At 42.3% G+C, this 13,798-nt stretch overlaps 1 protein-coding gene across 1 annotated transcript in view; it reads left to right on the top strand.

Moving 5' to 3' along the window:
• The window catches only part of ABCC2 (ATP binding cassette subfamily C member 2), a 149,309-nt gene that overhangs the window by 93,439 nt on the left and 42,072 nt on the right, over positions 1-13,798 (top strand). Inside the window, exons 18-21 of the mRNA XM_029610078.1 lie at positions 1,884-2,051; positions 6,595-6,781; positions 7,546-7,672; positions 12,466-12,601. Coding sequence (XP_029465938.1) covers positions 1,884-2,051; positions 6,595-6,781; positions 7,546-7,672; positions 12,466-12,601 — 618 coding nt within the window. The remainder of the gene's footprint in view (positions 1-1,883; positions 2,052-6,594; positions 6,782-7,545; positions 7,673-12,465; positions 12,602-13,798) is intronic.

The following is a 13,798-nucleotide window of genomic DNA, read 5'->3' as shown; positions in this document are numbered from 1 at the left end:
GAAGTGTGTGGATCTCCCTGTTACCGTGCAGTCTTGTGTGTTGTTGTTATATAAACTCACTAAGTATTGTTTCATTTTAATTCCACACCTTTGGGCCAAGTATGCTTTTTGTATGCAATTTATGAAGCCAGTGTACTAATATAGAATGTATAGTTTCAGCCAGGGTTCTGGGGTTCTTTTCTTTAAATCAGAGTCAGTGCTGAGGTTAGGTAAAGTGAGTTGACTGTTATGCTAGTTTGGGAATAGGTAATTAGGATGAGATAGATTTTTCTTATTAGCCTGCTGTGGGTTGGCCTTTTTAATAGACATTTTATTTATTGTTTTGCATTTATAGGTTTATTTTATTTATTGTTTAGCACTTTTATTGTATATCAATTTTATATTAATTAATTATATAGGGTTTGGAATGATGCGGGGGGCTTGTATATTTTGTGATTTATATTTTATTATGTTTGGTTTTAAGTTTATATTTGTAATCCACCTTAAAGTATCTTTGGCTGCAAAAGGCAGAATATTAATTCAGTATTGCATTAAAATGAAATTAAAGTGTGTTAACGCTATTACAAGCAGTGAAAACATGTTAAAAGCGCTATTAGCACGTAAAAGTTAGTTTAAGTGCATTAACAGCACTGTTACTGCAAGTAAACTAGCCTGCAGATAGTATTTATTAATTATTTATTTATTTATTTATTTATTTATGTATGTTCTTTTGATATACCGATGCTCAAGTATTAACATGAAATATAGGCTAATAAGGTAATGGAGCGCACGCGGGGTACATTTGTGCACTCTACCTGGCGCGCACAAATGTACACCCAATTTTATAACATGTGCGCGCTACCGCACGCATGTTATAAAATCCAGGGTCGGTGCACACAAGGGGGTGCACACTTGTGCACCTTGCGTGCGCCGAACCCAAGGGGAGCCCCGATGGCTTTCCCCGTTCCCTCCAAGGCCGCTCTGAAATTGGAGCGGCCTTGGAGGGAACTTTTTTTTCGATTCCCCCCACCTTTTCCTCCCTTCCCCTATCTAACCCACCCCCCAGCCCTACCTAAATCCCCCTCCACCTTATTTGACAGTTATGCCTGCCTCTGGCAGGCGTAACTTGTGCATACTGGCACGCCATCCCCCGGCACAGCCGCTGTGCCAGAGGACTTGGGCCCGCCCCCAGACCGCCCCTTTTTCGAAGCCCCGAGACATATGCACGTCCCAGGGCTTGTGTGAGCCGCCGAGCCTATGGAAAATAGGCTCGGCGCGCGCAGGGATAGGTTTTCGGGGGTTATGCACGTATATTATGCGTGTAACCCTTTAAAAATCTACCCCTATGAGTGCAATCAAAAAGTATGCAAACAAATTGATTGGCAGAGGCCTTAACGCAAAAAACATAATTATACCTTGGAGAACTGTTAAGTTTTTGTGATATTATCTGCATGTGTACTTTACTGTCTATGGTAATGCGTGTCTCATTTACATCTCATTAACATCACCCATTAATATGCATGATAAACAATGCAATATGTGTGTTAACACCCGATGTTACCTCTCTTTAGAAAATCAGTCCCGATATTACATAACTACAACAATAGAGTCTGCTCCTTAATTGATAGGGAGGAAGAATAAGAACTATAGTATATTTTCTCATTAACAAACTACCAACGTATGAAACATTATTATAATTATGGTAACAGTCAATGACATTTATAAATTACTTGAATTTTGCTTCAGAAATAATGTCTGTCTTCTTTTCTCTATATTTCTGAATTGGTTTCTCTAGATTATTTTGGTTTTATTTTGAAATGGAACTGATCTGTTAAAATTACTGAGAAGCCTTGTGTGTGATTTTGAAGGCTCACACCTGATGCCAAATAATTTTTGTGTTTCAGGGAATTAACTTGAGCGGGGGTCAAAAGCAGCGGGTCAGTTTGGCCCGGGCAGTCTACAGCGAGGCTGAAATTTACATTCTAGATGATCCGCTCTCTGCTGTAGACGCCCATGTTGGAAAGCACATCTTTGAGAAGGTGGTTGGCCCAAATGGACTGCTAAAGAATAAAGTAAGAGTTTTCTTAATGTTGGATGCCATATTTGCTTGGCCTAGTTTTCTGTCTCATTTAAAGTGACACACACTGTGGGAAATTGTATGGAAGGAAATGATGATCTCACAATCATCATTATTATCATCAAGTGATGCAATCAATATGCAAATTGACAATTATGGTACTGAACAGCAATGAATGTATCTCTCAATTAGGCCTATGTGCACTCAAACATTACTGCAAATGTGGTAAGGTAAGGATATATGTAAAGCACATGCACTATGAAAAGTGCATTATACAAAGCACATGAAACACAGCATGCATGCATGTGCAAGGTATAGTGCAAATCATCGCAAATAGGCCCCATTCAGTTTCCCCGCTAGATCAGAACTGTCCTGCTGGTTCAGCACAGCCTTTTTTGGGAAGACATAGGGAGAGCACGTTTTCTGGATTGGGGTGGGGGTGGAAGGGGGGATCGGGAAGTCGCTTTGTTTTAAGCTTGGTGGGGAGGAAGACTGAGGACCCAGCCTCCTCACAATATTCAACTGCTAGCATGTCAAATTGACAGTGTACTATAGCCCCTGACAAAAGTTAAATTTAACATGCTAAAATGCATGCAAATGTAGCTCCTGCTCAGGCACATTTGTACATAGCTTACTGATGACTAATAAAGTATTATTACAATTTAAAGTGCCAGCATAGGTACCAAATAGCATCCATTTTTCTTTGGCTTGGGTCCTTTAATTAATATGCATGCTAACAGAGATTTTGGTATATAAGCCTCAAATGAGTGTTCAAGACTAAGTCATCTCAGTTGGTGAGAATATAAGTAATGTTACCACCCAGTTTTTTATTTTTAGAGGTCTTAGAAGTCTGCCAGCAGTCTTGAATGATAGTCAGGAGATGGTTCCAGAATGCATACAATAGATGTGTGAGCAGTATAATCTTATACAGGGGGCAAAAAGGGAGAAGCACAGACTGAGGGCAAGTGCCAAATTCTCAGGAATTTTTTTATATGAAATAAACCTATGAATTGAAAGTAGCATCTAGTAAACAAGGAAGCAGAGGAAACAAAACTATAAACAGTCTCGTGTGAAAACAGAGAATGTCCAGAAGCATCAAAGGCGCTTCCTGCTTTTAGGACCACATCTGTTCCAAGCTGGAATAGCTGAACAGTTCTATACCCTTGACTTCAGCTGCTATGAGGCTTTTCCAACCAATCTGGTTTTCAGAATATCCCCAGTGAATGTGCATTGCATGCATTGCTCCATATCACAGTATTCACCTATATTTCATGAATATTAATTGTGGATAGCCTGAAAAACACACTGACCAAGTGACTCCTGAGGATTGCATTGAGAACCACTTAGCCTTTTCCTCCGTTCCTATGGAGATTTTTACAAAGTTTGGTGCAGGGAAGCAAATCTTCATTCTCTTTTCTGGAAGCAAGCTAAACTCTAAAATCTTCTTTATACTTGACAACTCTGGCTTTATAGGGTTCCTACCACTCTACTGGTCTTTTCTGTTGCATTACCCTTCCCTAGCTTCTCTCAGGGTTTCAGGCTAGAGATTCTTGAAGACTGTTGTGATCCAAACAAACCTTCCTCCTCCAAGCCTTTCCAGTTAATGCACAGCTTTTTATTTTGTCTGAGCCCCTCCTAACCAAGTGATCACTGACTACTGGCTTCAGGCTGCAACAGTCAAAAAGTTTTAAAATCCATCCTCAGGTAATTTACTGCTTGCAGAATGGAAAGCCTGACCTGGATGACAGAAACCTGTTACTCTAACTTATCTCCCCATTACTGCAGGTTTATCCGATGATTCCTTGTAACCTCGGATAAGTTGAGCCAGTCCTGGTTTTACCCCATTGCTTGAGAAAAGATGCAATGCTACGTTTCTTAGGGAAATCAGAACTGCATTTATTTATTTAAAAATATTTATTCGCTTTACAGATTTCAATAAATTTACCAAAGCAATAAAATTAAAACATCAAGTTATAATACATAAAAAACTAAACTAAACTAAAACATAATTCTACAACATAAAACATCAGCACAGTTGCAACATCTATCATCTTTATAATCAATTTCTGGTCATCCAGTTATCTCACTCACCATCCTCCTACATCTCCCTATAAAAGCAGGGCTGGATGAGCCTGGCCTACATGACAGCCAACAAATGTAATAAATACTAATAGATATCCTGAAAAAAGAAGAGGAAAAGAGACATACAGATGATTACTTATCACTAAAGAAGCAGGCAAATATCAATAATCAATTTGTTGTATCCTTTGAGTAGGTATCTGAGTGTGACTGGATGCCCTATATAGGTCTGTGTTTGTTCCTGTATAGTTATTAATTGTGTTAGAGCAAGGATAGGCAATGCTGGTCCTGGAGTACACAAACAGGATTGTTTTTCAGGACATCCCCAATAAGTTGGGGCTGTTCAGCTTGGAGAAGAGATGGCGGAGAGGGGATATGATAGAGGTCTTTAAGATCATGAGAGGTCTTGAATGAGTAGATGTTAATCGATTATTGATACTTTCAGATAATAGAAGGACCACGGGGTATTCCATGAAATTAGCAAGTAGCACATTTAAGATTAATCGGAGAAAATTCTTTTTCACGCAACACATAATTAAGCTCTGGAATTTGTTGCCAGAGGACGTGGTTAGTGCAGTTAGTGAAGCTGGGTTCAAAAAAGGTTTGGATAAGTTCTTGCAGGAGAAGTCCATTAACTGCTATTAATGAAATTTACATAGGGGCGGATTTTAAGAGCCCTGCTCGCCGGGAAGCCTATTTTACATAGGCCTACCGGCGCGCGCAGAGCCCCAGGACTCGCGTAAGTCCCGGGGTTCTCCGAGGGGGGCGTGTCGGGGGGCGGGCCCGGTCGTCGCGGGGTTTCAGGGGCGTGTCGGCAGCGTTTTGGGGGCGGGTACGGGGGCGTGGCTACAGCCCGGGGCGGTCCGGGGGCGTGGCCGCGCCCTCCGTACCCGCCCCCAGGTCGCTGCCCAGCGCGCAGGAGGCCCGCTCGCGCGCGGGGATTTACGCCTCCCTCTGGGAGGCGTAAATCCCCGGAGAAAGGTAAGGGGGAGGTGTAGACAGGGCCAGGCGGGTGGGTTAGGTAGAGGAAGGGAGGGGAAGGTGAGGGGAGGGCGTTAGAGGATTCCCTCCAAGGCCGCTCCGATTTCGGAGCGGCCTTGGAGGGAACGGGGGTAGGCTGCGCGGCTCGGCGCGCGCCGGCTATACAAAATCCATAGCCTTGCGCGCGCCGATCCAGGTTTTTAGCAGATACGCGCGGCTCCGCGCGTATCTACTAAAATCCAGCGTACTTTTGTTTGCGCCTGGAGCGCAAACAAAAGTAGGCTATTCGCGCTCCTTTTAAAATCCGCCCCTTAGGGAATAGCCACTGCTATTAATTGCATCAGTGGCATGGGATCTTCTTAGTGTTTGGTTAATTGCCAGGTTCTTCTGGCCTGGATTGGCCACTGTTGGAAACAGGATGCTGGGCTTGATGGCCCCATGGTCTGACCCAGTATGGCATGTTCTTATGACATAAATGGGAGGCTGAAGACTGGGTGGTAGGGACCAGCCTAAAATAATAACAAGATACCAAGGTAGTATAAAGGTTTGTGAGCAAATCGCCTGTCTCAATGGTTGCATGGGTTTGTGTGGTTTAATTAATTGTGTGCTCATTTGTGTAGCATGTAATGTTGCTTGTTTGCATAATTCGTTTCTTAGTGCCCTTACGGGAGCTACGATAACCACAGCAACCTCTGCTGTAGATGCCATCCCAAGCGAGATATAGACACAGCGGACAACCTTCAGCTACCATGGGCCACTGCTTTGGAATAAATTGCCCCTGGAAATTAGAAGCAAGGAAAATTACTTAAGATTTAGGAAGCAAGTAAAAACAAGGCTGTTTAGTGAAGTATAAGATTAAGACATGGGATGTTGGGCCTAACTGGTAGGTGGACGGTGGGGAGGTGGAAGAGCTTTGGCTTGTGAAGTGGGTCATACTATGAGGGATTATGCAGTTTTTATTCAGTGGAAAGGGGATACTGTATGCTGTGTTTTTTAAGTTTGTAATTCACCCTGATCTCTTGAAGTTGCGTAGACAAGTTTGGATAAATAACTAATATGCGCAGGTGCGGGGCATTTTAACAAGGGAGCATCACATTTCATTTATGCATTGAAAATTGGTACATTTACATGCATAACTCCTTTTAAAATTCACTTGGAAGTGAGGAGCACAATTTTGCATGAGCATAAATGACTGTTTACACTGCGGAAGTGCCACAGTGAATCAGTTCCTAAATGGTGATTCACATGTAAATAAGACTTCTGAAATAACTGATGTGATGGACACAGAGGCAACTGGGTGAAATGTCCTCGTCACTGCCCCTTGTAGACTTTTGATTGAGGAAACAGGACTCCCATCTCAACTTATCTCTGCCATGCGCCCATTGCACTGGAGTAGCATCTTTGCATAAATTACATAAATTCATGGCGCATAAAACATGCTGAAATTTGCTGCCTCATATTCTCTGTTTATCCTGCAGACTCGCATCCTTGTGACGCACGGTGTCAGCTTTCTCCAGCACACAGATGAGATTGTCGTGCTGGTCAATGGAGTCATCTCTGAAAGTGGATCCTACAGAGCCTTGCTGAAGAAAAGGGGTGCATTTGCAGAGTTTCTAAATACCTACGCAAAGCAGGAAGAGCACAAGAAGGATGGGGAGGCCACAGGTAGGTCAGTGTTTAAGACACTGCTGTAAGCCCTCGTATGCTGCAGTTTATCCAGCTGCCCTCCCCAGGAGATGTTTGCACAATCCGCTTCTTATGACATCATCCTCACTTCCTTGATAATGATCTGTGATGTTACAAGGCCCCGCAATTTTCAAACTGTTTTGGGATAAATCACAATACTTTTTACCCGGGGAATTCTGTTCCAGGTTTCAAACTGAAAGTAGGAATATCCTTCCACTTTGTAACTGGCCACGTATACAAAGTACCTACAGACATTTTCACTTGCTTTTTTGTGCGGGTGGAATTTTGCTGGAAAAGCAGAGGGGTGGATCAGAAAATGCATCCCATGCAGGCCCTTTTCCTGCCCGGACTTAAAATGCCTCCAGGAGCACCTCTCCTTAATGTGTAGAGCAAGACACATTATGTTTAGCCTCATGGGAGGAGGGCGATTGTCCTACACTTAATTTATATGCACAAATCACTATTATTAACCCCAATATAAATGGGATTGAATATTACCCTCCCCATGTGTCAGGCACAAATATATTTTATAATGTGGATAGAGATCCAAATAATGCAAAGGAAATATTCTCTTGAAAATGTGCGGCATGGACTTGGCTGAAATGCATTTGAAATGTGCCCTGCGTTTAATGGTGGCCTCTTTTGGCCTTGCATGGCTAGGCCTCTGAGGTCGTGCCATTCTCGCTCTTTGCAATCAGTGTTGCCACTCAATAATGCCACTGTGCCTCCCACCCTCATTGTAGTTGGGGCTGGAGATGAGGAAGAGGATGAAGAGCCAACGGAGCACAGCATAGAAGAACTTCCGGATGATGCTGTAGCCATAACTTTGAAAAGGGAGAACAGTCTGCTCCAGAGAGAACACAGATCCAGGTCTGATCATGCTCTCGGCCTCTGCTGTGCTGCTTGTTCCTTTTACGAGTTACTCTTTTTTACATCCTTCTGCATTGTTACGTCGCCTCCTAGTCTTGCAAACTTGCATTTTATTTATCTATTTATTTTGATAATATCTTTATTAATTTTTTATAAGTAACATACATAACATAATATCAGCTCTCGGACATGTTACAAAACAGTTTTGATAATGTCTTCAACATGTTGTGATACAATCACATAAGCATAGACATATGTATCTCCTTATATATAAACGTATACATATACTCATATATATTTAGGATGTTTGCTCCTCTTTAGTAGGGTAAAGACCTGGTATTTGTACTATAATGTTTATGCTGAACTAATTAATGTTCCGGTCCCTACAACAGCTGTAACCACTATAAACAAATGAGGTAGAGGAACAGAATATGGTGTCATCGAATAGTAATAATAATAATGATAGTGATGATCGGGATGCTAATAATGAGGATGGGGATAACAAGCAATAGTGAAGACTTAGAAATCCAGCAATGAGCGGCATAAAACAGTCAAATGAATAGAACCGCGTTCCTAGAACATATCATTTTTTTGGAAATTCATGCCCTTGTTCTACAGTATCATTATTGCATCGAGCCATCTCACGTACCCTCCATGCTATCCCCCCAGGTCCCTCCCCTCCCCTCCCCCCCCTGTCTTTCTTTTTTTTTATGAACTTACCCCGTGGTCTAAGGGTGTTACATAATTAGTATCCAAACAGAATATGGTGCATTTATCAATAGTGTACAAAGGTCATCTAAAGAGCAGATAAAAAACATATAATGAGTGTTTAAAGAGCATTTAAAAGAGGGAGCATTTAAAAAAAAAAGAAGGAAAAAACCCATATAGAGCGTACTAGCACAGGTGGAGATCAGAGACAGCAGATAATACTTGTAAATATATATGTGTGGTGCTGTACAGAGGTCGTGTAATGTGATCCGTTTGATGCGCAAATATGGGGTTAGGGCTGAATCGAATGTAGGCTGGATTGAGTATAGGTGCTGTGCTGACCTTTGGGTAGAATTTATTAAATACTGTAAACTTGCATTGTATTGATTTTGTTCAAGACAATGAATTACAGGCTGTGGGTGAAGATGGTTGAGGAGCAGAGCATCCAGCATTTCCATAATGCCAGCGCACGCCAAACAGCCAGGCTGATGCATTAAGGTGTGCTCAGCAGAACGCACAGTTGTGAGCACATTTTTTGAGTGCAAACTTCACTGCTGGTGCTGTCCGAGTAGGTCACACAAAAAAAAAATGTGGGAATAGAACTGGGCGAATTCCTTAATGCCCTCTCATGCCAATCCTGGGCTAATGAAGGCATTTGCTTTTAACCCCCAGTGCAGAGTGGTACACAGGCTAATTTTGGGGCCAATGTAGTATTTGAGAGCAGAAAACTGGCGCTTAGTGTTGAGTGCCCATTTTCCTAATGCATGCCCAGCCACCTCTCCTGGGCGCATGATCCAATATTTAAATTAGGGGGGGTCACACAAAAAAAGGAAGCACTAGGGAAAATTTCTGCATCCTAGCGCCTCCTCGGCATCGAGCACACAAGGGAGGTGGCTGTCAAGCAGGTTGGGAAAACAGACAATCTATGAGCATCCATTATCTCCCTTTATCGGCATAGACATGCACAAAATACACAGCCTGGACTGTATCTATTGGGCATCCAGAATTTTTTTTTACTAAATCTGCTTTATTCAATTCCTCCGACTTACCCCTAGATTCATCAAAATGCTATAATATTGTTTGGTTAATACAAAAAAGGGCACGTTTAGGGTAATTTTTGGTGCACATAGATGAGAGAGACTGAGACTATTTATAAAGCCTTCCTAGCACTCAACTATTTATATCTCTATAGGAGGGCCAGCTAATGGCTCGAGGTGAGGTGGTGGCTTAGGGTTTAGGGGCCAATTTTACACGCAGAGTGAGATGTATGAACTGCACAGTATATCTCGGTGAAGATTTGACATCATTTGGAGTGAGGAAAGTCTCACAAAGATGAGATTTCTACAGTGTTCTCTTGCCCTAGCTTGATGGGGTACTCCTTCCTTACTAAAAGCAGCTAACAATAGTGGAGTAGATTGCTAATCTGCACAATCTTAGTATTTGATCTGAAATACTGATGTACACAACGTACGGTTGAAGGTTAATCTGCCGTGATTCCATTCAGCACAATCTTCCATAATTACATCTTGGAAACTCACACATAACATTATCTCCCCGAAAGCCCTGAAGCAGCCTTGTGCGAAACTCAGCCAGAGTTGGGCTCTTTTATCAAGATAATTGTGTGAACAAATAATCCCTACCTAAGGCAACTGGTCTGTCTTGCTTTATCTTTGCCCCAAAAAAGAAATGCAGTTCCCTCCCATTCTCTGTACTGTCGCCCTCACTATTACAGAGAGTCCCACTATTTTACCAAATGCATTTAGTTCTCTGCTTGTTTACTTGTTTCCTCTTGTTTTCTGGTTTTCTTTTATTTATAAGGTCATCTATCCATCAGTCGCAGGAGCTGTCCAGACAATGGGACTGAACAGCAGTGAAATGCCTCTATTATTCATGCCAATTTTTTTTCTTTTTTTTGCTTTAGGCATGACCTCAAAACCTTTCAGAACATCTACATCACCTTCCACTGCCCAAGAAATTCACTTTAATAAATCCCAAATGTATTGGTCATTCTTGTTTCCACTGCCTTTATCCACTTCACATATTCACCCATCTTCATGTGGTTCTCCCTCATTCTCTACTCTTTCTTGCAATCTTCATCTGCTATTTCACTTCTCTGTCCTATTTTCTAAGCTCTAAAAAAGTAAGTGTTTGTCAAGCTAGCCAGCCACAACTGAAATAATGAACCAAATGTTAAGAATAACTGAAAGATGGTGAAGTAAACAAGCTGGTGAAACCAGATAGATCTCTTCTCTGGAGGACATCTGAAAAGGGACAGCTGAGGGTCTTCATAACTGATAGTTTGCAACATTTCGGGGTTATTCATAACACTGATCCAATAAAAGTTTTAATGACCTATGAAGAATCCAGTTTTCTCCAGTACCAAAGTAGCTACTAGAATTGAAAAATGACAACGGACGAACTTTATGTGACGGACCCTCTGGTCGCGTCACCAGTAGGACCTAGTTGAGCCCTTTGTTCAGCTAGAGAGAGACAGAATAGGTTAGCGTGAAGGGAGGATCCATTCCAATACAGCCCCTCCTTCTGGAATGGCCAGCCCACTTGAAACAATATATAACCAAGCCCTTGCTACAGCTTGGGAGGAGGTCCATTTAGGTGAGCACAGAGTGCAGAGGTGTTGGGAGTTAACTGTTGTTGTTTTACAGGCCCAGTCAGTAAAGTCAGGCTGACCCAGGCTGTTGGTCCTGACCAGGGTCGGGAGGGATTTCCTCTTGCAGAACACAACCTGTATGGTTGAGTTCCCCATGGGTCCAAGATAGGAGGATTTTGATGCTTTTATTTAGGAGTCTCACTGAACACTTGGGCCTGACTTACATGTAGAGATGGAGGAACTCTGCGTGTGACCCGTCCAGGGACAGGGAAGATGCACCCCTGACGTGGTGGTGACCTGCTGTGAGGAGGGGACTCCGCTGTTAGTTTCTGTTCCTTTTGGGGAAGAACACATTGGTTAGAAGATCCAGGAGGAAGATTTTAGCTGCCCCTTCCTTCCTGCTAGAAACAGGAGAACTGCTTGTTTCAAAGAGGGTCCTGTACATCAAGGATCCAGAGAAAACACTAAAGAGACTGTGTAAGATCAGGGAGAGCCGGAAGATCTCCTAACCATGAGTAAAGGAAAATATCCTCACTGGGGACCCCCATCCCATCCGGTGTTCACCACCCTGGGGAGAGGAAGAGAGGATTTACTCTCTGTGCCATAGACTGGAAGGGGTTTTGACCTCCTAAAGACCCTGCCCATCTGGGGGCTCCACTTTACCTTAATTCAAGAAGACTGGGTGTCTCCCTTGCCCTGCGATAAGTGAGTCCTGCTCCGATGAGGGAAGAGGCTGTAAAGGAACTGAAGAGGGATTTCTGTGGTGCTGCGGTTTGAGTTTTGTGGCATTCACCATCGGTGCTTAACAGTAAAGCCTTTTATTTTGGATACTAACCAAGAGGCTCCAGAGTATTTATTTCTGCACTCACTGCACTCACAACAGAGACCAGCATCCTCCCCAGGGGAAACACAAGGGAATGAGTAAGAAAACCACCCCTGTCGCATCGGGACCTGAGAGGACTCCTTTCTTCCCCCAGTCTAGCGAATCCGCACCTTGGGAAGTAAAGGAGGTGCAAGAGCTAGCCAGGGTCCCTGCCCCGAAGAGTTTAAATAACTTTATGGCCTCACCTGTGCTAGACCGGCACACCGGGGTGGGATTACATTTGAAAAGTTAATATTCATTCTTTTTTTACTTTAGATAATTAAAATTTAGTTAAGAAACTGTTTCTTGTTTAGTAGGGAACAACTTTTGTACTCGTTATTGAGAACTCTGGATACAAGTGCTCAGTTTCTGCATGGCATAAGTAGCAAAAGTATGACTATTTGAATTTTTGCAAGATGCACCCGCAGACTTGTGTATAGACATGCACATGGCCGCCAGTCCGAGGCTGTGTATCTTTATCAGAGCTGGGATTGCCTCAGGTCCTACATCCCTCTGCATGGACACTCACTGGGAGTTCTAAATGTTTTCATTTCTCTCTCATGGCACGATTTGCAGAACTTTCCACGGTTTTTCCTCTCATTTCTTTGTATATAGGCTCAGCAGCAGCATCAAGACTTTAAAGGCAGCCCTGAAAACGGGACAAGTTGAATCAAAGGAAAAAGATGGAGATCCAAAGAAGCTGTTGAAGGGACAGCGCCTTATTGAAAAAGAGACCATGGAAACAGGAAAGGTAGAAAGCCATTTTCTTATTTAAAAAAAAAAAAATAAAAAAAATAATGTATGAAATAAAACCAGTATTTGTGGGGATGTTAATCAGCTATCATAGCCCCTGTAGGAAGTCAAGGCTTATAACTTATGGGTAGGATAACAAAGCTTTCTCCATGAGTTTGTGACCGCATTTTTTCAAGACAAGAAAAGTAAATAAGTCCCGGACAAGTCACATTTGAGCCTACTTCTGCCTGTTGAGGCCAGCAGACTCAGGAGGGAGAGAAGGGGGTCTCCACCGAGGTGAGGTATGCAGAAAAACTTCAGCAACCTCTGCTGACCTTCACATGGTGCTGAGTGATCATCTTGGAGGAGATTTCCTTTCAGCCTTTGGGGACAGGGAGAAATCATAGAAACATGAGGGCAGAAAAAGACCATATGGCCCATCTAGTCTGCCCATCCCTCCAATGTATCTAGCCTTTACAATTCCCATCACTCCCTTAGAGATCCCTGTATTTATCACATGCTTTCTTCACTTCAGCTACTGGTGAAAGCCTGGGCTGGGGCTTACATAAATACTGAGAAGAAAAGTCCAGGATAAAATAAAAATGTAAAAGGAGAAGAAAACTAAATTAACTCCATTAAATTACAAATCAGAAATATAATTAGGAAAGTTGTGATATTGTCAGCTACAGGAGGGGTTTATAAACAGTTAAAGAGACTTTGAGTATGTATTCAGATCTTTTTTTTTTTTATTATTATTTTTATTATTAGTTATATATTTTAATCAAGATTCAACTGTTAGTGACAGGAACAGTAAATAAAAGTAGCTAGCTGAGCTGGATACAAATAAATATAAAAGCAATCCTTGTAATTTTATTCAGCATTTTAGATGGCTGTCTTAGATGTAATTCTACTCCATTGTCAGGACACTTTGTCGCAGGTTTAATAATGTTTTTCTTCTGGCTGTTATAACCCTTGTTACATCAAGAGAGATTCTACATTTTTTGACCCAAAAGCATGAAGGGGCTCATTTACGATGTGTTGGTGCCACTGCTGTTAATGAAGGAATGCAATAAAGAACTGTTTACTAACGTCTACAATTTACAGTCTAACCGTGTCATTCATCAAAATGCGTTATGGTGTTAACGCATATGTTATTGTTCATATGCATGGTGCGAATGCAAATTTTTTTGGAGGGGCGGGATCAGGGAGGAGTTGG

This window comes from Rhinatrema bivittatum, chromosome 7, assembly GCF_901001135.1.
Source record: "Rhinatrema bivittatum chromosome 7, aRhiBiv1.1, whole genome shotgun sequence".
NCBI classification, from domain to species: domain Eukaryota; kingdom Metazoa; phylum Chordata; class Amphibia; order Gymnophiona; family Rhinatrematidae; genus Rhinatrema; species Rhinatrema bivittatum.
This window is presented reverse-complemented; position numbering and strand designations above follow the sequence as displayed.